Source organism: Typopeltis vanoorti, chromosome 5 (assembly GCF_054136105.1).
Source record: "Typopeltis vanoorti isolate ZY-2024b chromosome 5, IOZ_Tvanoo_1.0, whole genome shotgun sequence".
NCBI classification, from domain to species: domain Eukaryota; kingdom Metazoa; phylum Arthropoda; class Arachnida; order Uropygi; family Thelyphonidae; genus Typopeltis; species Typopeltis vanoorti.
In genome coordinates, this window is record NC_143553.1 from 168,690,501 (window position 1) to 168,717,140 (window position 26,640).

At 37.6% G+C, this 26,640-nt stretch overlaps 1 protein-coding gene across 1 annotated transcript; it reads left to right on the forward strand.

Annotated features, from left to right (window-relative positions):
- Positions 1 to 618: 618 nt before the first annotated feature.
- LOC150107046 (uncharacterized) lies at positions 619 to 25,015 on the forward strand. The gene is made up of 5 exons (XM_090393413.1): positions 619 to 776; positions 9,165 to 9,305; positions 11,865 to 12,012; positions 12,828 to 12,871; positions 23,649 to 25,015. The coding sequence occupies exons 2-4, from the start codon at positions 9,167 to 9,169 to the stop codon at positions 12,868 to 12,870; spliced, it is 330 nt and encodes a 109-aa protein (XP_090249539.1). The 5' UTR covers positions 619 to 776; positions 9,165 to 9,166; the 3' UTR covers position 12,871; positions 23,649 to 25,015.
- Positions 25,016 to 26,640: the final 1,625 nt, after the last annotated feature.

A 26,640-nucleotide genomic window follows, 5' to 3' on the forward strand; every position in this document is an offset into this window, starting at 1 on the left:
CCCTCGTTGGTGTCACGTAATAATAGTAAAAAGAAATGAGGGCAGGTTAATGAAAAGCGAGATAAAGATGTGTTAGTATGACAATATAACAATAAAAACAATAATAAAATGGTTCTAAACTTGACAAGTTCATTGCAAGTAAATATAACGAAATTCAACACTAGACAGCAGAGTACAAAAGAGGTATTAAAATACTCCAAACGATGAAATTTTGACTTAAAATAATAATTCAATATTATCACCATTCCAAAAACTTTAGTGGAAAGAGATGTATTAATATGTCGTTCAAATTATATAACAGTAATAATACTTATTGCATTTTTAATGCATATCTCACATATTGTGTACTGTTGTTCGTAATTTATTATTAGATTCCGTTAAAAGATCCTGGTATTCTTTTTTGGAATGAACTTTGGCACACTTTAAACTTCCACATGTCTAACAAGTCACTCACACGGAGAAGTCTGTGCGCATCTTTCGTTTGCCATCTACGTTTTATTGTGTAATGCACTTAAAAGAGCTCTTGTGCTGCCCTCTTACGGCCAATGTTGTCGAGGATGTTTGAAGAGATTGCATTCATAAATACTCGTGACGTATTGGCCGGTACAGAGATAACGTCGTCTGCTGCTAGCTTTATTTGGCAGCTTCTCCCCTCTCGTATCATTTAATTCCTCGATAGTGAATCGACAGCTGCTCTTATATTTTAGCTTCGTGAATCGTATATATATATTTCAAACTGTATAGAACCGTGAAGTCATTTGGCTTTTGCAGGCATCGTAAGTGTCATATTTCATTCTTCTAGTAGAGTTGGCAGTTCATCTTGAAATTTTAAAAGTTCATTGCCTTGGTCAAGGTTCTTATTAATAAATTCCAGATATGATTTACTGATTAAGTGATAAAAATTTTCACTGATAAAAAAAAAAAAAATCAGGATTTTGTTGTTGTTGACTTAAGTGTAACAAAGGCTTTTCGTTGTGTATTTATCCACCGTATTAGTTCTTCACTGAATTTTCTTTATTAATCAGTGCTTTTCATTGATTTGGGACCGCTTAGGAAATTTCGTCTACGGGATCATTTTCCTCATTTTTGTCTTACTGCTTTAGTAAATCTTGCATTTAGTGATAGAACATTTCTACAACCCTTAAAAAATTTTCAGAACATTGTACAACTCTTTTCTTTTTCCCTTATCGAAATATAATATATAAAGGTTCATTGTTTTATAATATTTATATATTGTGACACCATTATATTTACCATGATATTTACTTCATATAGAATTAGGACTGAAATTTACTAGCTGGAATTAATTTGTAGTAATTTGAATTTGCGTGGTATTATTAATCGCAATTTTTAAACCATTTCTTATCGATTATTTCCTGCTATTAAATATATATCAGCGCAAATTTACACACATATATATATTGGAAGCATAAAGTTCACCAGAAAGTGGTTGAGAATGAAAAAGCTAAAATACGCTGGGATTTCAAAATCCAGACTGACAAAAGCTTGAAATGTAATACACCCGATATCACAGTGGTTGAAAAAAAATGAAAACAAGGGCGTTAAGTTTATCGAAATATCAGTACCAGGAGATAGGCGGATTGACAACAAAGAAAATGAAAAAATTACAAAATATCACCATTTGCAAATCGAAGTTAAACGAATCTGGCAAAAGAAAACCAAAGTTGTTCCCATAATAATAGGTGCTTTAGGCGCCATCCCTAAAACATTGAAAAAACATCTAGAAGCACTCGAGTTAGATGGATTAAAAATTGGGCAGCTGCAAAAGGCCGCTTTGTTCGGCACAGCTTTCATTTTCAGAAAGTATTTCCACAACTCATAGGCCCTTGGGTAATATTTAATTATTATTATTAAATATTATTATATTAAGCTACAACCTCCCGGATTCGGCTGTAATCATGTACTGGCGTTCACGTGATGCAGCAAGCACGCACTCTCCCAACAATGCAACAAATGAAAGAACAGCTTCAAATACAACTACAACGTTTTAATGCTAATTATGTATAAAGACTGTCTATGTTGTTCATAGTCTTTTAACCCTCAATGTTTAGTGTTTTTTCTTTTATAATGTCACCTGAAGAAGGCTGTTACAGGCCGAAACTAGTATTTTTTTCTCGGTTCTAGTCATTCAATTTTTTTCATAAAAATATATATATATATATATAAGCAATGTTTATGTGTAACTAATAACCATTTTCTCGCAAATGTAGTAATTATTTGTGTATAATTATTACTGTTAAAAGTATGGTTACTTTTTCAATTTGTGCATAGGCAAAAGTAGATGAAAGTGCTGAGTTGTATTGTATTTCATTGTGATACGCCTAACAGCAACCTGTTCGTGTACTCTGACAAAAGTTCATATATGGCATACCCCGGTCATACGACATATTTATTATTATTATTATTAAATATTAATTTTTATTATTAATAAATATGCCACACGACATATTTATTATTATTATTATTGCTACTACTACTACTACTACTTTTAGATGTATGTAACCGTTTAATCACGTTTTTAAGCAGCCATATATGTGCATAATCGATGTCAATAAAGCATCAAATACACAAGCAAAAAATTCAGAATAATTTTCGCAAACGAAATTTAAAAGTTAGAAATAAAAAATATATTGAAGGAAGGATAAAGGGAAGACGCGGACTAGTTTGGTCACAGTTTACACTATTGAAAGTTTTCCAGTTTCGGCAATAAGATTGTCAACTTTGCTACGAATAACTGTAGTATTAACTAGTGTAGCACTTTACACGATTCAATTAGAACTTGATGTTTGCTTTTAGAAACAGCAGTGCGAGTTAAGTTCAGCCAGCCACCGCTCTGTGTTTGATACACCATCGTCACCAACTTTGATAATTTAAATTTAATATCTAATGCAATACTTTTCCGCGTCTTTTCACTTGAATTTTATCTGCCATTATTGACAAAATAAAAAATTTATAACTTACAGCAAAACACCAAATCACAGAGAGACGTAGCGAGCAGTGGCGTCGTAAATAAACTCACAGTTCACGAATATTGTGCATTGGTTGATTCACGACAACCTCATGTTGCAAAAACCATCGTATGAGAGAATGCGGCATCGTATAAATGGGCATTGGTCATAATGAAAAGCGGGATGACGTCGTAAAGCGGGGTATTATGTATAATGATCATATATCAATAGTTGCAAATTGTTTTGTACTTTCTTAATGTGACTTCATAATATGGAAGAACCTAACCTTAAGGGGTGGGGAGAGAGAGAGAGAGAGAGAGAAAATAGGTATATTTTCTCTTTAAATTTCCTTTAAAATTTAAAAATAAGGAGTTAAATAGTTTTATAAATTTATTTTGTTTTTTGGTTTCTGAAGTTGGTACGTACGCTCTGGCTTATGTATGTAATTGGCTTTCAAATTGGAAGTAGAAATACCCACCTATCACCTAACGGTTCGTATAGAAGTAAGTGAACAATCTTACTTTTTGAGAGTTAATAATTGAGAATGCATGCTCGCAGATGTGTTATTTTTTTTTTTTTTTTCTTCCAAAGATTTTCAGATGATGAAGCTTTCAGGAAGCTGATGGCTTTCACCGTGGGCTTCCTGAAAGCGTAGTTCGATCACACATCTTCTTAACTTACTAAGTTCAAGAAATATCGCGCATTTGCCCCCAAACTTGTCATTTCTACAGCAGATCAAAGTGTGGTGCCATTCTTGTTCACTTTTATTCAACATTAAATCTCCAACTTTTCCAAACTCTCCAACTTTTTCGAAGAATTTTCATCTCTAATCTTTTCAACCAGCAGTAATTTACCATACTTATTTTTTAAGTATTATAATTAAATAAAAGTACGAAATTGTCAAAGTTTAGAATCAAAATCGGCTGATACTAAACTTCAAAGTACAATAAAGCCGTAAATTTTAGGACCTCAGCTGCCTCTGCTTAGTTACAAGCAATATCCCAAAAGCTTGGAATTTCAGCTTCATCATGAACATCATATGATAAGTTTATATTGCGACAGACAGAGCGACTGATATCGGTTCCCTAAAAGAATACACTAAAATGGTGTTTAGTTTACCGGCTTGAAAGTATGGCGCTTGATTAATATGGTGTATATACATAATGAAACCGAAAATTTTTTTATTCGGTATAAAAATTAAACAATTAAAACGCAATATATTTTTATTTCAGTATAATTGTTTTTAAATGATAGTTTTTATACCTGTAGGCGTATGAAAGCATTTTTTTTTTTCTTTTCTAAAGTTTAATGTTGTGAGGGGTTTAACGTTGAAATTTAATCCATTTAACTAGGTGCGACTTTCCGGTGCCTCTTGCAGTTCATTTTTCTAAAATAAAATATATCTTTTGAATATTATGAAGGAATAACTGAATTTATATCTTTAAAAAGCCTCACATACAAATTTTGTAATAGTAATAATAATAATAATAATAATAATAATAATTTCTTGACGTGTACTCTGAAGGGGTGCAGGATGCCATGAAAATACAAACCTATAATATTATTAGCTTTCTATCTTATTTGATCTGCTTCAAATCGAAACTTGAATGAGAATAAAAAGTTAATATAAAATTAAGAAAATTTTAATAATTATAACAATATTTTTTAGTGAGGAGGTTAAACATTAATTTATGCATAAGAGTGTCTGCAGTGATGATTACTCCGCAGGTTGAGAACTTGTTAAAAATTATCTATTTAACGACTAGTTTGGCAGAACCGGGATTTAATATTTATTTTAAACAAATAAATGCGTAAATAACACTAAAACTCATATTGATAATCCAAGTTAAAACCCTGAAAATGATATTAAATGGGAAAACAGTATATTGTTTATTAATAGAAATAATTGCCATTGTGAGTAATAAAAAACAGAAACTTGAAGAACAGTGCAGTTCTAACGACCACCTTTTTGTAGATAAAGATTAAACAATGATTCTTCAACTATCCTGTATTTTATTTAAGGTTAATGACGGTATTGGTTGTTAGATGGAGGAAAGTACTGGAAGAGAGAGGAATGAGACTGAACAAAAGTTAGACAGAGTGTTGCAAAGTGGATGGCAGCCAGGAGACAGATCTAGAGCTGAAAGGAAATATCATTAGAAAGATTAGGGACTTTAGATATTTAGGTTCAACAGTGAAAGAGGATGGAGAGACTGAGAAGGAAGTGGGATGCAGGATGGAGGACCTGGAGAGAGAGATGGCTGGAGTGCTATGCGATAAGAGAGTGCCGATCAATGTACAGGACAGTAGTGAGACCATCTATGACATATGCTATGGAAACTGTGGCCCTGAGGAAAAATAACATCAGCAGGATGGAGGTAGCGGAGATGAGAATGCTTAGGTGGATGTGCGGTGTGACCAGAAAAGATCGTCTGAGAAATGACTATGTAAGGGGAACGGTGAAAGTTACGAACTTAGGAGCAAAGATACAGGAGGCAAGGTTGAGATGGTTTGGTCATGTGATGAGGAGGGAGGACGAATATGTGGGAAGAAAGGTCAGGCAGGTGAATGTGCAGGAGAGGAGGAAGCGTGGGCAGCCAAAGAAGAGATGGAGGAAGCTGGTGGAGAAGGACTTGAGGATGAAGAACTTGGATGTGGTTACAGCCCAAGATGGGAGGATGTGGAGGAGACTCACCAAAACCAGCGACCCTGCTTAAGTGGAACAAGCTGCAGAAGAAGAAAAAGAAGACGGTATTGGTTGTTAACATTACGTTTTCTTCGAAACAAATTGATTATTAATAAATTGCTAATAAAATGAGTGATTTTTCACCGCCCACTTTGAGACCATCATCCTGTTTACCGGAGATCTGAAGTGGCATAAAAGAGGTCCATGTTTAGTCTCTAGACCAGGGTTTCCAGGTCATCTAACTTTATCCCACTCATGGCACGAAATGCGCAATTTCGTGCCATGAGTGGGATAAAATTCTCTCTCTCTCTCTCTCTCTCTTCAGGTTTTATATTTTCTTATTTAAATTATTTTACGCAGTGAATTATTAATGCAGTCTGATTTTCCGAAATAATTATTTTTCAATCTGTCTCGTTTGATTTTTTTTATAAAGCATTTGTCTGTTTTTTTAGCACGATCTTAATTGATACTGCACTTTTTCCACACACCGCATTGTTTGCATGGGATGTAAATGTTTCCTCTCCTTTACGAGTACTGTAAGCAAGCCATTATAACTGTATATAACCTTAAGCAAGCCATTCTCCTTTGAGCTATGCTTGTTTATTCGCTTGGAGAGACAAACGCGCGCGCGTGTGTGTGTGTGTGTGTGTGTGTGTGTGTGTGTGTGTGTGTGTGTGTGTGTGTGTGTGTGTGTGTGTGTGTGTGTGCGTGTGCGTGTGTCAAGTCCTTTGTATGACATACAGGTGCACGCAAACGAGAAAGACTTGGAAACCATCCAAATACGCTTTTACCAGAACGAATCTGTTTAGTTCAAACATTTCGAAGTGACAGCGAAACAATGAGCCTGTGAAAGACTTCTAAACTTCGTTCTGACTGAAAATGGAGTTGGAATCATAAAAAAAGAGGAAACTATTTTAATAAGCACATGGAACAAACCCTGATGAATAGTGATCACATAATTACTCGTGTGTTGAACTGAGACCTGGTTTAAGCGACGATAAATAGTAAATACTCAGGTACTTGTGTAGCCCAATGGAAATGGGGAAGGCGAAACCAATACTCCCAGGATATGTCCTGGAAGTACTGGCTTCGCCAACGTATTCGCTCTCTCTCTCTCTCCAGCCAAAAGGCTGCGGGTTCGAATCCCGCCGTGGACATGGATGTTTGTGATTGTCTATGAAAATACTAGTGGTGATGATGGGCGGTAGATGGCGTTGGTGAAGATGATGATGGTAGTTGCGAATCGTTGTAGTTAGTGGATTGAGTGGTGGAGTTGGAGACAGTTGTAGGGTAGATGTCCTCCCTCGATGAGTCTTTGGACTCCCTGGAGGTGTTACATAATAATAATAATAATAATAATAAATGTCGATGGCGTCATTCTCATCCTAGAGTACGTATTGGATTATTTTTGACAGACCTCTGCTTTTGTTCTCATTTAAAGCTTACAAACATTTTGTTGTCAATAGCATCAGGCATTTGGAAAAAAAAAAATACTGTAAGGAATAACAAGAAAAAATTTACTTACCAGTGTTAGGACACTTCCCACAGAGAGTTCCTAGTGAGGTTTTCCCTCCCTCCCTCTCCTCCTCTCTCTCTCTCTCTCTCTCTAAAATCACTAATCCCCTTGATTTTGAAAGAAATGTTGATAGTATTTTATGTTACTAATCCGAATATGATAGCAACATAAAACAGGAGCAGTTATTTAAATTTTCAGTTTGATCACAATGTTCTTCCTAAATTTGAATTCCTTTTGTTGACTTCAGTACTTCTGTGGCTTAGCTTCAGCTGAAAAGTTCATATAAAGCGGCTTCGGGTCTTTCGACGCAAAAACCTTTTTTTTTTTAGTCCTGCAAACTAAGCAAGCCAGGAGGCCTGCCTAGTTTGCAGGAGATATGTAATAAAACAGAGTAAAATTGTGTCCAGGAGATAATGCCTATAATTTTATCGCCCTATTGTACCACTAATTAGGTTTCCAGCAACACAAGCTTAGTTGTGATCGGCTATTTGAGGTATTGTTATTCTTGTTTAGAATTCGGCAATAAGGGACTCTTGTCTCATAACTTTGTTGCCTAATTAGTCGCGTGGCCAGTTCACCTGTTTTGTGGGATAAAAATCCTGAGTTTCAGGTAGAAATCACTCTCACCTACTTACTCGGCCGTACAACTAACGGCTCACTAACCTTCATTTGAAACACTTTCATAAAGGTTTATGGCATCCGACAGGATTCGAACTGAAAGTATTATTTTTAGGTCTATGTAGTTCACTGGAAGTGACGCTTGTATCCTCTGCGCTAGGCCGCTCAAAGATAGATCAAAAGTTCAAGTCTAGTTGCTGAATGGAGGAACTTTTTCTAAGCCTTTCTTCAACCGGTTCTCGAGTTACTCGATCTCTAGCACTGTCTAGCAGGTTTTTTCTTCCGGAAACTCGGATTTTTTCGTGCCATAAGCTCAAAAAAATCCCATTTCTTCACCGGTCGCCGCTTATAATTAGTGATAGTCATGGGCCGGCTATCTCTAATTGGCTACTAGTGGAGATTGAACTGCCCACTCAGTCTCCAAAAACTAGATAGGGTTAAAAGGCCTTGTCTACCCCATATAAGGGAATAAAAAGCGTTAGCTGATTATTTATTTTTAATGCATTAAAATGAATTTTCATAAATTTATCGATTTTCTTTATTTAACTCGATCTTAGTCTTCTTTGCCGCAGCTCTTGCTATTTTCTTTCACCCTACTGATCCCGGAGACCTTAATTTCGTATGTGATTTCCCTTGGTAACTCCGTTTGCCCAACCAAAGATTTTCATCTTCATCCTTGTCAGCTTCTGTTCACCGCTGCTTTTAAGAGGTCTCGTGTTTCGTTTAAACCCGCTGGTTGTACAAAGGGTGCTTTAATCACATATTATAACCCTAGACGTTATTTCCACTTTGCTCAGCCTACATTCATCTTTTTCTTATATCACCTTTCTTTCCTCCCTTCATCCCATTATCCTATTAGTTTCTAATATTTAATTTTGTTCATTGCTAACCTTTTCCTTCCTTCCTTCTCCGCTACCTCATTTTGGCTGTTTCCTCACGTTTATTTTTAGTCTTCCCGTTTCTCAGGATTTTATATCACTCTACAAGTCTTAGGAGATTTTGTTTGATTCGCGTGACATAAATCACTGAATAAATTTATTCAAATGTACTGTTTGGTGATTTTCTCTCAGCATATTCTGTCTTTCATTTATGGTTTTTTTTTTTTTTTAACCCGTGAAGTTCCGCTCTACTTTACGAGACATTGTGAAACACAATACTGTTAGGTTGTCACGGTTGTGAGAAAGAAAAAAAAAAAACGTTTCCAAGGAAACGTATCTGCTTTGCTTACTAAATTAAGCCTTGTTAGGTTTAACGCACACGTTCAGCGCTGCTGTAGCGTTGGCACAATCGCAGTTTTAGAAGTTTTCTTTCAGATTTGCCAAATGTTTGAATATGAATTCGCTGCTGTGTTCTAATCAGTAACTTTTTTTTGCAGGGATGGCATCCATTCCGTACGCTGTGTACAGTGCCAGCAAAGTCCACGAACATGCCAAGAAGAAGCCGCAAAATGCTCCATTTTTTGAAGACAAGAAAGATCCCCCAATCATAGAAATTCCGCAACCTGGACCTGTGATTTGTAAGTTACTTTTACAAAATCGACGATGCTTTTCGATCAAAGTAAGGGGGGGGGGGATTCTCAATGTCTTAAGAATGAACGGGAGTGCACTTTATTCGTAAAGGAAAGGGAAGAGTTGGATCTTTCGGCAAAGACTGAACATGAAAACAAGCGGAAAATTCGGAATGCGGCAATGAAATTCCTGACACTGCCCAGTATTACAGTACTAGTAAATCATTTTGCCAACCTCTTTTTCTTATTTGTTTTCTGAAGCGTAGGTGGAAGAACGACGGGCACTTGCTGCATTTTATTGGAAAAGAACGGAGTTCGAGTCTCGTCGTGGGAGGAATGGGAAGCTTTTTATGAGCTTGATAGCGAGAGTCAGCTAATCTCACGGAAGTAGCAGAAACTTAATTTCAGAGAGCACGCAAAATTGACAGACAATCGTGATAGTGGTCGGTATATGGTGTAGTATGCAGTTTGAAGGATTAAATAATGCAGACGATGGCTGCGTAGAGCGGAGTGCTCTACCGCGATGAATCTTTGGATTTCTTGGAGATGTCATAATAACAATAATATTTTTTTATGTGACTCCCACCCACAGAAGGTTGTAAGCCTTTGGTACATTACTACTGCGAGGGGCGGAAGGATTTTTTTTCTATTTTATTAATTTTTAATAATCACACCAGATGAAATTCATCTTCCACATAAGCACAATCACAACCATCCATGCCTACGGCGGAATTCAAACGGTGATCGAAGATCGGATCACCTAACTACTCGATTAACCATACCCGCAAAGTAACAATGTCGCAATAAAGCCTTCGTGTGTGAATAAGCAAATTTATTACGATCGTGATGTTTCCCAAATGTCCTTCCAGTTAGATGACATTCCAGCAGATAATACGAAGCCTCCTGAAGCTGAAGGGAATCTGCAGTGCGGTTCATCCGCTGTTTATTCCCCAACTGTTGCTCGCATTACTATGAAGTGGAATTATGTGTTCAGAAAGGTGGCGGATGTCCCCACTCGCCACTTTTCCAAACACACAGGGTTAATGATTAGATTATCTGGAAGTCCCACTCTAAATATGAAATGTGGAATTTTCTCAAGCTTCTAATAATTGACAGACGTTCGGATGTCTGTCAACCAGCAAAAATGGATAAATCTCCACACCTTGTTACATGGGTCTGTAACCTGCAAATTCTTTAGCACTTGCCTCCAAGCTTGTAAAGTATTTTATTTGTTTGCTTTGTTCTTATTGTTTTCAAATAAAGGAGCTGTAAATTTTGTTATAAGTTAGGTCCTTTTAAAAGTTTTTTCCCCTTTTTTCATATAAAGCGTCAATATATATCGAAAACGGTCTACTTAGGATGCCAGCATAGAAATTTGGATATTTTTTCTTCCGGATACATAGATATATACAGAACTGTATTTTGGAAACAGAGCTGCAATTTTGGAAACACTTTTTTCCGGTTTCTAAAGCTGTATATCCATAATTTGCGATCGGCCATTGTCAAATTTTCAGTGATCCAGCAATCCCCAAAATATGACACCTCGTTTGTACTCGTTATAAATTAACAAAAACAAACAAAAATCATATCTGGATTCATCTAATTTTGCAGAAGTGTTTCCAGAAATCATGCCCACAGTTAAATGGATTCCTGATAAACAAAATCTGCTAGTCCTAGGACACTGAATCATGGCATCCATGTGTTTCATACCATAGGCAGTTTTTGGGTGTGTGCCCAGTCAATGTACTATCGTACTATTTCTGGAAATACCATGAACATAAATGTTTCTATGCTGATAACTTGTTTAGTTTTGAACGAGGAGAACACTTACTCACGGACAATCACTTTCAAAGCTGCGTTTATGTTTAGAAATTTCTTGACAGAACCGTCCATGGAAGGATAATAACTCCAGTATTGCTTTTAGATAAGAGAAAATAAAATAGTTGCCTTTGAGATTAAAGTTATCGAGCGCTCGTGAAAACACAGCTTTAGCAAGGAGTTGCTTTAGCATTGCATTTTTTTTTTTTTTTCATGTCTCTTAATCTTCCCATCCTTGATCGATTCAGTTTTCATTTGGCAACACAAAGACGATGAGGCGCGTGTTGTCTCTGAGAGATTCCAAAGCACAATCCGTTTCATCTTTTGGGAAGAGCTTTCGTAAAGACTTTTAAACTGAAGATGATTTAGTGGAGTCATAAAGAATTGGTGCAGTTTTCCTTCTGTAGTTCGAGCAATTCCCGTCTTAACTGCCTCTGTAATTCTCGACAGTAAGTGTAAAGTGCGCGTGTCTTTTAATTATCAGTTTGTTTGTTAAATATATTATAAATAAAAATTTTGGAATAGTCTTCAAACTAATATTTCGAAGATTATTCCAAAATGTAATGTTTTCCCTTCATCTATTAACTACGTACATGGCAAAAAACATTCCATTTTATCTAATGGGCATCCTGTGTGATTTTGGTCAGGATAATGTTGTTCTGCTGCGCGAATTTTGTCCTTCAATTGTATTTACCATGTCAAAACTCAGTGCGTCTGAGCGTAATCGTCGTGCGTTCTTTTCTGTTTCAGGGTTGGATCCGGTGCTGCCGAATTACAACAGCAAACTGATGAACAGCATCTGGGGGATGTACAACCTGTACGCTTCTCATGCTTTCCAGAAAAACAGTGAGGGCGGTTTGGGGGTCGGAAGTCTGGCCACCCCACAGGAGCTCCCTAAGTAAGTTCTTCGTGCCAAATAAATCCTTTATTTCTATTTGATTTCACTGCACTACGTAAAATATGCATATCTAAGAAATGTCCTGGACAGAATTTTGTTTGCAAAATTCAAACAAGGCCGATTATCTGCTTGAAAATATGATTTGGTTGTACAACGATTCCTCAAGTCTGTTTAGGAATGGCCGACAGCTGTCAAATCGTATTCGGATGAACGTGCGCTGCGTCAGCTTTTCCTGCTGTTCAGTCCGAGGAAAGGAAAGACGTCACAAGGAATCCAAACCAGTAAGAGGGCGGCTAGGGACCGAAATGCCGTGGTTAGCTAAGACTTCCTGGCCGCTTGGGATACATTCTTGCGATGCAGATACTAGTTCATAATGCCTTGGAAAACATGCTTGCAATTTTTCACGTAGTCGAGCCGTGATCTCCTCTAGTACGTGGAATCAGGAGATGCCCAACATCCAGAGTGGTTGTCACTTTGATTCTATTAGTGGTTTCCGTACAACAAAATTCTGCCCCCGATATTTACCACTCTTTGCAAATGTGCACATCCTAGTATCTAACTGAGGATTCGTTTATTTTTTCCCAATATGTTGCTACCCTCCCCTCTCTTTATGTGTGTAGGTGGGTGGGTGCAAATTATTCCAGACCCTGCTAAGAAATTACTGCTTATTTATAATATCATATAGTCAGTATTTATAAAAAGGAATGCGAACTTTTAATTAGTGTAAATGAGTACATAACAAGTTTCCATTACAGTTCAGTATTTCTTGGTCTGTTGGAGCTCTCCCTGACTTTGTCTTTTTGTTTTTGTTCCAGGACTTGGAGCCTGTGGAATTTTGGTGGCCTTTCGACCAACTGAAGTAAGTATTGCATCGTTTTCGCTAATTATTATTATTATACGCCTGAACAAACAAAAAAAATGAAAATCTCTTTCTTTTCTCTCTTATTTTGCCACTTTCGTTCGCTTTAATAAGTGGCTCTTTCAGCACTAAAATATACAATTGTTTTGATTTTCAGATATCCCCTTCCCCTCCCCAACCTTTTCGAATTGCTTAAGTCCTTCAAAAAGGACAGGAAAAAGTCCTGTAACTCACTATGGGCCAGAAGATCTACTTTAATTTAGAATTTAGTTGGGTTATCTCTGTTTTGCGTCCTGGAACTAAGACGTGGACATAGTGTAAGGGAGTAAAATGAAGTAAAATAAAGAAAAATAAAATTAAAAATACAAGTAAATATAAAATTAATAAAAAATATAAAAAATAATCTTTAAACCACTCATGATACGAGTGTAGAATAGGTTTACAGAAGCCTTTTGTGGATGGGAGCCATTCAGAAAATGAGGACGGATCAGCAACCTCTTCTGTGTACGGAAAGGCTATAACGGTTCGTCCATGTTGTCAGAATGCAGGACATTCCTTAACAAGAGTGGGAAGTTATTCAGACCGTGTTAAGAAAGGTGTCAATCCCGGTTCAGATGGATCAACATAAATGACATTGTAATCCAGTTCTATTGAATTCGGTTAAGTGTCATAAGCAGCAGCGGATGATCACGACAGGCACATCGAGCCTAGGAAACTGTTCAATCCCGTAAAGATTGGATGCTCGAGGAACTTGGATGTGCTATAAGAATCAACCGCTAGAATATAACTTCTCGATATAAAAATACCAGCTAAAGACAGCCGACATTTTAAAACTTCACGACATTAAAATTTAATAAGACGTTAAAATATAACAAGAACGCAACAGGAATGACATTTCGTAGACTGCCAATATTTATGAGACCACGTGCATAACGAATGAAAAATTCACCGCGGCGCGTTACTAGAAAGATAGAGCTTCCGTAGCTCAGTTGATTTCAAATGAGTTCTTGGGTTGTAAAGGCCTGGATTCGAATCCCGTCTATGACGAGAAGAACCTTGATCAATCAAAGGTGAGTTAGCCGGTCTCATACGGAAGGGGTCTCCCTCTCGGAATCTCCGGTTTTCGTCCCTCAAAACAGGAAAACCTATCGCGTTTACACGCATATCTGCAGACATGTCTCCCGGTTTGCGAAAAGTGAGTCAGAAGGTGGTGCGAGAAATGTTGAAGTGCGTGTGAAAAGTTTTCTTTCACGTTGTGAAGAATAAAGATGATCGGCGCTGCAAAACAACATAACCGAAACGAAAACATTTAGAAAGTGCGAGCTTACAAACGTGGGCGAAGCATTGCTTCAAGGTTCACCACACGAAGAACAGCTGGATTCTCAACAGATGGTCCGATCTTGAAGGCTCAAATGGAAAAGTTGCGAAACAATTTGGACGCGACGATTTTGTATGTAACAACGGTTGGCTGGATCGATTTAAAAACCAATTTAAGATCGATATGCCTGTTTTCAAAGGACTAATTGAAATCGTGATTATTTTTACTTAGTATTGCTTTTAATCACAGCTCGGTATCTAGTGTATGGTTGTAAAATTACGGACACATGAATTGAGTTGAAGGGTATTGTAGTTTATACAAGCACATTCGTACAGATAATATTTAGATTATGGAATTAGATCACAGTATAACTATAAAACGGCATGAAAGGAAATGTAGTGATACTCTAAATTGTAAATGTAGCTTAATCAAAAAAAAACAAAAACCATCAGGTATTTGGGCCTCCCTATCGATAGCAATATGAAGTGGAACTCCCACACCACTTTCTTAACAAATACGTTTAGGTTCATAATTAACAGAATACATTAGGTTAAAAAATTTGTAAATGCAGCATTCTTAAGATGTTTATACTATTCCTGGGTAAATTCTTCACTGCAATATGGCATCACCTTTTGGAGTGGAGATTATTATAACAATCTGCTTCCATTAATAAGAATACAAAACAGAATAATTAGAGCTATAACCACTACCGACTTTGCACATTCAACCAATGATCTGCATATCGTTCATAATATTCTACCATTTCAGAAACTATATCTCTGTGGTTGTCTGTTATACGTAAAAAGAAACACTGAAAGTTTCTTGGTATATAATGTAGACTATGGATTGCGCTGCGGTCGAAACACGCTGGAAGTACCTAAGGCTAACAAAGAAATTTTTCATAAATCTTTCGAATACCTAGCGACGAGCAGCTATGATAAACTTCCGAATGAAATTAAATCTATAACCTCAGAATATGCATTCAGAAAAAGATTGAGAGACTACCTTATGGGATTAAAGAATGTTGACAATTATTTTAAACATATAGTATAAAAGATCATTATGACTCATATATCATAACCAAAGGTATTGATTTACAAATTGGTTCATTCAATTAAGTATTAAAATATCAACATGCACATTATTATAACTGGTAATAATGTGCATAGATTTGATTTCATTCGGAAGTTTATTATAGCTGCTCGTCGCAATGTACTCGAAAGATTTCTTTGTTAGCCTTAGATACTTCCAGCGTGTTTCGACCGCAGCGCAATCCATCTAAGAGGGAGTCCTCTTAGATGCGGTCCCCGGACTCTCGGTGTCTGTTTTAAGCTAATTACTTTTCTAGTAACCAGTATGGCTACGGACCTTGGTTACACATATTTGCATTAACTAACTTACATTACTCTAAACCATAGGTTCCCAACCTTTTTCGGCCACCGCCCCCTCGAATCCATAAACTCATCGTCAGTGCCCCCCTGTCTTACCTGAGCCTACCCTACATTCAGAAAAGCGATTCACACACACCCCACAAGGAACGGTAATAACATTTTAAAAGCAAATTATTAATTTATAATTTAAATTTATTTTAAATCCAAAAAAAAAAAACCACATTTAACTTTAATAACAACTTTACATTAAAATCTAATAAAACATTGTATAATAAGGCTATTCAATAGCAGCTATTGATATGAATGTTCTGAAAATCCTTAATGTGATGGATGGGCTTCATGGAGTGATACTAGTTTTCCTATGTCTGGTTTAATGTCACTTAGCAGGCGTCTTAAATCTCCACGTTGAGTTATCTGGAGTCTTATTGAAATTAAGTTGATATTGAATCCACATTATTTCAAAGCCGAATAGAGAAATCACAAGAGTTTCATGCCGAATATAGAAACTATAAAAGTTTCGGCAGATCTAAGCGTAAGCAAACCTTTCATGACAGGGGCAACTCGTAGTAAAAGCGGAGTAATACTGATCACTATCCTTAGTATTTCCCATAATGTAAAAGACATCTCCTAGTGGACACGCATAACATCATACATGTCCACCAGGAGATGTGTTTTATATTATGGGAAATACTCAGGATAGTGATCAGAGCTTACTTAATCTTTACTACGAGTTGCCCCTGTCATGAAAGGTTTGCTTACGCTTGGATCCGCCGAAACTTTTATAGTTTCTATATTCGGCATGAAACTCTTGTAGTTTCTCTATTCGGCTTGGAAATCTCTTTGCAGAAAGAGCAGAGATCTCTTTCTGCAACCAAAACTCTTCATAAGATTTTAAGATTTCTTAAATTTTGGCTTCAGCTCAAAGTCATTTTGTAGCTCAATTAGTTCTTACTCCATGGCTCCCACTACCTCAGTATCGGAAAATGGATTTATTACCTAATCTGGAACTTCTAACGAAAGTAAATCCTTGATCTACTTGCCTTGTCAGGATATACTTTTTGAAATGTTTAATTATTCTGGAAGGCTTCATGGCCTTATTAGAGAAGACCCTTTCACAAATTGGCACCGGCTGGTTTGTTGGTGCTGGTATGCATCCATATTTTAGGCATTCAATGCTATACTGCCTACATTTCTTCTTTGACGTATCTGCATCTTCCATTTCTATTCTGGAACATGCAAAAATAAGCGTACATACATATTTGAAAGCAGTTTTTGTAAATAATAATCTTTATCTTCATATCCTCACAATATAACAGCACCTATAATTTGCCAAGCTGTGACACAACACTTACATAGCTAAAAGCTTCACATTTTTGTTCAGTAAATACGAATATGGGTAAATACATTATAACACACTCAGTACTATTAAGGTAAAAAAGGACCACTTCAGAAATTACCAACAAAAAACTCAAAAAATGTTTTGGAAAACAACGAAAAATGTCTTGGAAACAATAATAATAATAATAATCAAACACTAGCAATTAATTATTGCACATTTCAGCATTTTGCAGCACACCTTCAGCGCCCCCTGCTTCCTGCTTGCCTCTTGGCACCCCCTTAAGTAATCCCACCGCCCACCAGGGGGGGTACCGCCCACTTTGGGAACCACTGCTCTAAACCAATTACTTATCATAACTTTGAAACCATTCGAAATATATTATATTCTACTTGCATTTATGAGAAAACTTTTTATTAACCATAATAAAATAATAGCCAAAATAAGTGTTAGTACTAATAGAATATGATAGTAATACTTGAATTTTATTTTTAATAGAGTATTGTACAGTGTATTGAATTGTATTGTGAAATATTGTCATAATTATACAAGTTGAATAGTATAATATGTATAATTTGTATACGTGATGTGAAGAATAAACATTATTATTATTATTATTATTATTATTATTATTATTATTATTATTATTATTATTATTATTATTATTTATAATATTTTTCTCTCTAATACTTTTTTAAATTTATTTTTATCGAGTTATTGAAAATAAAAAATTAAAAAAAAAAAAAATATATATATATATAGGAGGTGGATTTAACTCATTATTGATATAGTGAGTAGTGGCTAGAACGAGGAAATTTTATATAAATTTAATATTATGTATTTTCTGGTGTATAAGACGCACTTTTTAAACTTAAAAATTCATCTTAAAAATGGGGTGCGTCTTCATTAAGACGCACCCCATAATGAAGGTAAATATTGTTTCCTCTTTTCAAAGTCATACGCGCTCCCTTTTATGTTCCAAGATCTTTGTAGGCGGTTAATGGTGCAATCAAATTGTTGCGTGACCTTCACGTGACTTCTAGCACGTCATTGGCTAAGAACGGGGAGCCCCTGTTCAAGTTTCATAATATCTTATCCGAGTAATCAGTTACCGATGTTTATCAGTATTGAGTTGACGTGTTGAGATATTTTGTGATCAGTTTGATATTTCCCCGTAGATTTTAGTGATGGAAAAGAACGGGCGACATTCGTATACTTCAAGTTACAAATTGCAGGTTGTAAAATATGTGGAAGAACATGAGAATAGGGAAGCTGAAAGACATTTTAGACCTCCGCCTACAGAAAAAATGATTAGAACTTGGCGTGGTCAGGAGATTTTGTACAATTTGCGTAAAGAAAAGCGCGCGGAACATGGAAAAATTGTGAAGTGGCGAGAACTAGAGACCGAAGGTTTGAAACGGGTGCAAGAAAATCGGCAAAATGGCCTTGCCATTTCAACAAAAATGATTCGTACACATGCAGTCAAAGTAGCCTGTGAGCGTGACATTGAAGATTTTAAAGGTGGTGCGTCATGGTGTTACCGTTTCATGAAACGCGGTGGACTTTGCATGCGTACAAAAACAAAAATCAGTCAAAAAATGCCAAAAGAATATGAAGACAAAATTATTTCTATATTATAAGAGATTAATGATGATAGAGAAGAGTCAGATGACGGAGACAATGGTTTTGCAGGTTTCTGAAAGTTTACTATTAAAGTCAGTTTACTATTAAAAATTACCTATTCTTTTATCCACTTTTTTTTAAAATCATACTTTAAAGTTTAGTTTTTTTCCAGAAAATTGTATTAAATTTCTTGGATGCGTCTTATACACCGGAAAATACGGTATATAGCAAAAATATTTAGTAGATGTTCCATTCCCTAAGCTGTACTGAGGCGGGCTAATGAAAGCAAGAGCCGTCAACTTGATTCACTTGCACCGCTTTTGTAGAGAAATTTTTAATGCATTCAGCAAACTTAATGTTTTTGTGCAGAAGATTTTCTGATAAAAGTAACATGATTTAAGGTAAAAGACGTCTAGAACTGAATATCCTATGAATCGGGATTCATCAATATTTTCTCAGTTAGATACAAAAGCCACTTGTGGAGGTTTTAAAAGATTCATCTACCATGTGTCTGTCCTCTGTTTTTCAATTTCGCCAGTAAACACCTGGGTTGGAATCCTGGGTTTTTCTAGATTCATTTCTAAGCCTACCTCACTGCCGTTTGTGTATATTTTTTCGCCCATTTCTTCTGGGTGTTTTGGGTTTTGAGATATTAATACTATATCATCGGCAAATATAAGGAATTGTAATTTTTTCGCCCATCTATGTTTATTCCTCCGTTTAGGTTTATTTTTCTCAGAATATATTCTAAAGTGCTGATAAATAGGTTTGGGTAGATCACGTCGTCTTGGCAGATCCCTCTCTTTATATCAATATTTATAGGTTGATCAAACACGGTTATTTGTGTGGTCAGATTTTTGTTAATTTCTTTTATCATGTGGATGTAAGTATGATCCACGTTTATTTCTAGTAAGGCATTAATGATTGCATTGTGTTCTATGATATCAAATACTTTTTTTGAAATCAATAAAGAGGAGACGTACAGGGATTCGGTATTCTCTGCATTGTTCTGTTGATTTCGAAATGACCTGAATATGATCTATCGTGCAGAAGCCTCTTCTGAATCCTGATTGCTTTCTGCTGGAGTTATCCCCGAGAGTAGTTTGGATTCGGTTCAGTATTACTCTGCTCATGATTTTATATATGTGAGAGAGTAGACAGATTGGGCGATAATTTTTTATGTCTTCTTTTTTTTTTTGGAATAGAAGAATGGTTTTTGAGGTCTTCCATTCTTCGGGAATCTTTCCTTCTTTCAAGTACCACGTGAATTCAAAACCAAGGCTTTGAATACACTTGGTCCACTTTGTTGGATTTCTTCCGCATTAACATGATCAAGTCCTGAGATTTTATCTTTATTCATTTTCTTAAGGGGGTATTCTATTTCATCAGGAAGAAGTCTGGTATATCGCTTAGTTTTGGAATGATAGATTCTGAGACTTGGCATTTACTTGTATAAATATCGTTATAGAAATTCTTCACAATTTCTTCTATCTTTTTTTCGGTTAGTATGTTTTTCTCAATTTTTATCCCGTAGAGCAGATAGAATTGACCATTTAAAATTTAAGTCTAATTATATATTGGGTTTTATCCTTTATTCAAGTGCTAGCAAACAAACTTTGCACCTGAAGTATTTTCAGGACTGGGGCAACTCGTCACAGAGGTGGTATAAGTTCTCATCGCTTGCCTTAGTATCTCTCATTATGCAAAGCACATCTCCTTACGGACATGTATAATTCTATGCATTAAGGGAAGGGCCACGACCTAGACCGATTTCGACCTTTATTGAGGTGCTGTTTAAGTAAAGACCTCTCTAAAAATTAGGCGGTCCCCCAGGTCACTCGTAGGTCACTCCTACGAGTGACCGAAGGACCGTCCAACTCAGCGGTGGCTCCACTCAGTGACAGACTCACCCCACCACTAAGCACAGCCATAATCTCAGCGGTGGCCCCACTCAGAGACAGGCAAAAACCTACCCCCAAACAGAGCCTCTCACATCTCAGGGAAAGCAACCACTTCTGATGAAAGAGTAAAGCAAGCCCATCATCAACCTATTGGAAAAATGAAAAGGAGACAGAGTGCCCCTCAAGTGAAGGAAAAGTAGAATGGGGGAGTGACAGTGAGTGATCACCGGTGTCCTGGTGATCCGCCATTCAAGGCAGATCGCCTCGAGTTGGCCTGCGCTGCGTAGGTTCTTCGTCCAGGTTACCACCTCTGTGGGAGACCATAGGACTGTATGGACCAATATGAACTCATGAAGGATGCAAAGACCAGAAATCAGGCTAGGAGTGGAGAGGCTGCTGCAGATGGAGATGTTAAAGCAACAGCAAAGAATTTGATGGTGTGATAGGGTGGGAGATATTTCAATTCATTGATAATAAATACCAGTAACTTCTGTCTGTTGTTGAATGGTGGAGCGAACTTCAGGTAGATGACTTGTTCCTGTAGTAGGAGGGGGGGGAATGCAGAGCACGTCGGTTAACCTCCTCCAGATGACGTTGGATAGAGGACACTCATAGAAGGCGTGCTGTATGGTGTCTGGGCTCTGACAGAAGTCACAGAAGGGGTTCTTGGTGTTGTGGAACTCCTAGATGTCGATGTTGACTGGAAGGTATCCATAGGCCTCCATACCAGGTCCTTTCTCGGTGGATAGCCTCGATGTTTGGAGATGTGGCTGAACAGGATGCTGCTGTTAATCCCTAGATCCGGAACTTCGGTACGGATGATGTTGAAAAAGTGATGCTACCAGGTATGTCTGTTCCAGATCCCGGCGGTGTTAGCGAGCAGAGTTCTTGCATGAAAGTCTATTGCAGGACAATATCCACTTTGCGACAGTGGTGGAGTGTGATCCCAAACAAGGGAAGCTTGAAACCCAAGAAATACCGCACAGGATAGTTGCAAGGATGGTTGGTTTTCAGAATCCTGTTAAGATGAAATGTGGTATTACTCAGGTATCTGATGTTAAGGTTGGGGAGTCCAAAGCCCCCTAGGTTCTCTGGAAGTTGAAGGATCTCGATGTCAACTTCCTGGCGTGGACTGCCCTAGAATTAACTTCAGGGGTTTCCTGCAGAGCCGGTTCTCTTGATCTTCACTTATGTTAGTGACATTGACGACATGCTGGTAGGCCAGTCCCAAGATGGTCTTGATGACACTGGCCCTGGTATACCTCATCCCTACCTTCAGTCTGTCGTTGAAAACACGGGTGAGGGTCTTATAATCCATGTTCGACAGACTGATGGATCTCCAGTTCCTGATGTAGGCTCGATCCCTGTTGGCCTTCGGGATGAAGACGGTATTGCATTCCACAAATTCTCGCTGCACATTTTCGGTATTGAGGAAGGTGTTGTAGAGTGCCATGAGAATGGGGAGGATGAAATCCTAGACTTCACGATAAAGTTCCGTCCCTAGTCCGTCCGGTCCAGGCGCTTTCTTGTTCTGACATTGCTTGAAGGCTGACGTTATTTCGGCCGCTGTTATAGGTTGATCCACCCCTGCTTGGATGTGTGAAGGGAAGCAGCCAATATCTAACAGGAGAAATCCTGGGCTGTCATCTTGGTAAAGTTTGGTGTAGTACCCCCCCGTAGGCATTCAGAATGTTAGGTTTCATGGTGTAGACACATCCGCCTTCGTTGATAGTGGTGATGGTTCGCTCCTGTCGAAATTTGACATAGTGCCTGTTGTAGAATGCGGTCGATTGCCTGTATTTCTAGCGCAAGTGGAGTCTGATCTTCATGTTCTTTTCTTCCAACTGTTTCTGTTTCTCCATTTCGATGTCGAGATTAATGTCACGGATGACGTTGTGACATGGAAAGCCTTGGCGTTGGCTGGCCACGAACCAGCTTCTTTCCTTGTAAAGATCCTGGAGCCGAGATCTTTGATGGAAGGCACGTTCTTGGCCCCATTTAATCATATTTTCTTTGATGATAATTTTGAGTTTTGGCCACTTGTCCCAGTCCCAGCCAGCAGTGCTCCAGGTGGAGCACAGTTGGTGAAGCTTAGCCGATAACAGGGACGGGAAGTCTGGTGGTAACTTACAGTGGCCTGGACCAACTTCTACTGCTTCCAAATGCTGATACGTGAGCACAATAAGTTTGTGGTCCGAGATGGTATTTCTGATTTTAACGTGCCTTATGGCCTCGACTCTGGAAACAAGGGATGGTGATAGGTAGAAGCGGTCGAGTCTTGTGTCGATTCTTTGGCCTGTCCACGTGTAATCCCGAGAGTAGGGGTTGTGAGCCCTCCAGATGTCAGTGAGCTGGAGATTCCTTAGGCGAACTTCAAGTTGCCTGTAGCCAGCAGTGCCTGTGTTGGGATTTCCCCCTACTTTATCTCAGGCTGGATCCGCCACGCAGTTGAAGTCTTCCATCAGGATGACATAATGGGCTCCATAGAAGTAAGTGTCGAGTGACTGGAATAATCTAGATCTTGCTGCTGAATCTACCCGGGCGTAGATGTTGATGTAGTATAAAATTAGCGACCCGGTCAGCGAACTGGAAATTGACAGCAATTTCTAGTTCGCTGACCGGGTTAGCCAAAGGGGATTAAGTCTCTACTCCCTAACCAATGCATTCTTGGTTCGAATCCCACAGGACATCGATACTCGTGAATTCGTGTGCAAGTTTACAACTAGACAAATGTGTAAACCAACACTGTTTCAAAGAAGTGTTAGATGTAGAAATTACGTAATCAAAGATAATGCGGTGGAAAGTGTTTTACTTTTGTAAATAATGTTGGATTGTATGGTAATTAACAGAATCCGAAAAATACTGTAGGTTTGATTCATTGCTGTTGACTTTCCCTACCATCATAAACAGGGATTCATCAGTTTCGATGATGGATAAGTGCCTTTACAATACAAGCACGCATTCGATTTGCTTTGTTAACAGGATCAGTCGTATGTTTTATACTCAGCACACAACCCCACTTTCTTGATTGAATTTCTCACAAGGAAACGCATTTATACGTACATCCATTCCGAAATAAAACATGTCATGTATTTTACTTATTTCTTGATATTTTCCAGTAATAGACATTTAAAGTTGTAAAAATAGTTGATCGTAGTAACGATAAGATGATCACTTGCTAAATACGAAGTTTATCTTTCTCCTACAGGCTGCTTTCTCACTGCCAGCGTAGCTTTTCTGTGTGGCCTTTCCAGATACACTGCTGGTAATGAGTGGTAGCTTCGGACCTCATCGTGGAGCTGCTGGACTTTCGACAGTTTGCTTTACCATGAAGACCAAAGCACCGTTTATTGTATAATTTAGTTTTATTATTTTAATTTTTAGTTTTTACAGTTTTTTCCCTTCCTTTTTTTTTTATGTGTGAATACATTCCTAAAGCTACAAGTACACATACACTCAAGATTAGATATTAACAGTCAGTATTAATATTTACTCTTGAGTCTCATTTCCCAGAGACCAACCCAAAATGTTTCAAAAATCTTGAAATGTTTGTCCTGGAAGTTTTGTGATAATTTACTGAAAGGTGTCTGCAGAGACGCATTTTGAGTTGGCCACTAAAAGGAAGAACACTGCTGTATGGCATTCATTTCGAAGATGCTTTCATTCGGATTTGATTAAAAAACTTATTTATTAATATCGGAAAGCAGAAATATGCAGATGCACCTACGAAGTTCTCTGTTTCCTTTTGTTATCTAAAGCTGGAGATTTCCTTTGTTAGGGTACATCCAATGTCGGTAACGTGATATAAACTATTCCTGGCACTGCATTCAGTCTACTGCCGATTAATTAATCAAATGCAGTTCGTCCATCTGTAAGTCCTCACTGCAAGAACTTTACTGTCTCGACCGTAGCACAGTTTTTTGTGATGCCCTGTTAAGGTCTAAATCAGCTCTCGATTCACAACTTCTTTTTGCCCTTCGTTAACTTTCCTTCCTACCTGAGATTATTCACACCCCTGGAAACCCACACCCCCATGATAATATCGCATTTCGTACGGAAGGCATTGGGCGAACATCGCTCAGTCTCATTAATTAAGAGATCGCATGCTCTTATAGAATGGTGTCTTTCTCATTCTAAGCCTAACATAAAATGCCGCCAACAAGCATGTCTTTGACGTATGCTACGATATGTTAAAAGTCAGTTTTATAATGTTTTTTTTGTTGTCATAGAACAGTGTACTTCCCTCAGTTTAAATGTATTCCCCTTCTTTAAACTGTGATACGAAATCTTGTTCTAACCTAATGATATACGGAAAGACCAAAAGTAATGCAAAATAAAACACAAAGTAAAACAAAAATTAATTGAAAGAAATTGTATTCGAAAAATTCAAAAATAAACTGAAATAAAGAATGTCATAAAAGAAAAAGGAGACAACAAGTGCTCCGTTAATGTCATATGATTTTTGTATTTTCTTTACTGTGTTATGTAATTATGATAGCATCTGTGATATCTGAGAAAGAGGCAAAAGCTGCGTTGTATTTATATCAAAAGGAATAAAATATTAATCGGAATCGATTGCAGAAATGTCTAGTTTCGTTATACACTTACATTCTCCAGCAATGCTTCAGTCACTTGCAGGCCCGTCGACAGATTAGATCGCGCCCTGAGGCAAAGAATTAAATATCGTCCCTGATGGATTATGAGACAAAAATATAAGAAAATCTCCAATTGCTATTTTGTTTTTATTACAAGAGAAACATTAATGCAAAACGATTACAAAATAATGTGAATTAAATGTTTGCTCTACGGGGATATCGCAAAATAAAACTTTATAAGCTCTTCTAAATTTAAATTATAAGCTCTGTCCGCCTTTGTCGATATAGTTGCTAGACCAACCCATCTTTCTTGGGTCATTGCTGTTCGCAAATAATTTTTAATCACTTTGAGCTTGGAAAAACTTCTTTCCGCACTTGCTACGCTATTCCTGTTAGCGTAGCGACGGCGCCTACCGCAATATTAGCTGAACGAGCTCCCTTATTAAGCCGCGCCGTGAGGCAGGCTACCTCTCTGCTACACCCTGTCGACGGTACTGGTCACTTGCTGTACATGGGAAGTTCTTAATGGCTTTAATGAAACATGTACATTAGACATATTTAAATAACTTTCACTCCTTCTACATGTAAAAAAATTATATAAATCCATTCAAAACCCCCAGTATAGTTCATCTAACGTTACGTGGACATCGTCAGGGAGATAAACCACATTCCAAAGATGGAATCAAAATAATGAGTCATAAATCATGCATACATTAGCTCGTGTTTCGGTCGCTAATGCTTGACTCGTTATTTTGATTCCATCTTTGGAATGTGGTTTATCTCCCTGACGATGTCCACGTAACGTTAGATGAACTATACTGGGAGTTTTGAACGGATTTATAAAATTTTTGTTACGTATGTAAGAAGTGAAAGTTACTTAAACAAGAAGATCTCTTTGTCCTCAGATGACGGCGATCCCGTTCCTCATAGGCTGTCTTAGGACCGCAGTTCCACCTCTTGGACAAAGTGGGTTATTTTTTCAACTGATTAAATCCAGGATATCTCACCTGTTAAGAAACAAGTCAGCGCTGGTGTTTTCAAAATAGTAGCTCCAGCCAGACGGGCACCCACTAAAAGCCTTGACCGAACTTCGAAAGATACTTTTTCCCATTCTGATCGACACTACTGACGATTATTGATCAGCCGTATTCTTAAATAGTTGAATAGAACACATGATGATGCACGTGACCAAGTATTTTGCGTACGTGACGTTTAGTGTATCTGGATGAAGGTTCTAATTCAGTGGCCGGGATGTGCAGTTAGATGATCCATAGATTAGATAATTCCGTTCCCTTTCTCCAGAGACTAGACACGGAACTTCTTTCCATGCCGCTTACACAACAGCAGCTTTCAAGCCGAATTACTTTCTTCTTCTTCTTAGGCTCTCGCATAGGTTAATTCTAGGGAAAAGTCCTCTCTCTGAGTACTGTCCCAGGCGGATGCGGCATTTCGCTCTGCAATCCGATCTCGTTACATCTTTCTCACGATGTGGGATTAGCATTTTTCATGCGACTGCAAACCATTAAGGCCTTGGGATTATCTTGTTGCAATGATCGGTGAATACATTATATCCCTCAGATCTCTTTACTTCAGAATTATGTCTTG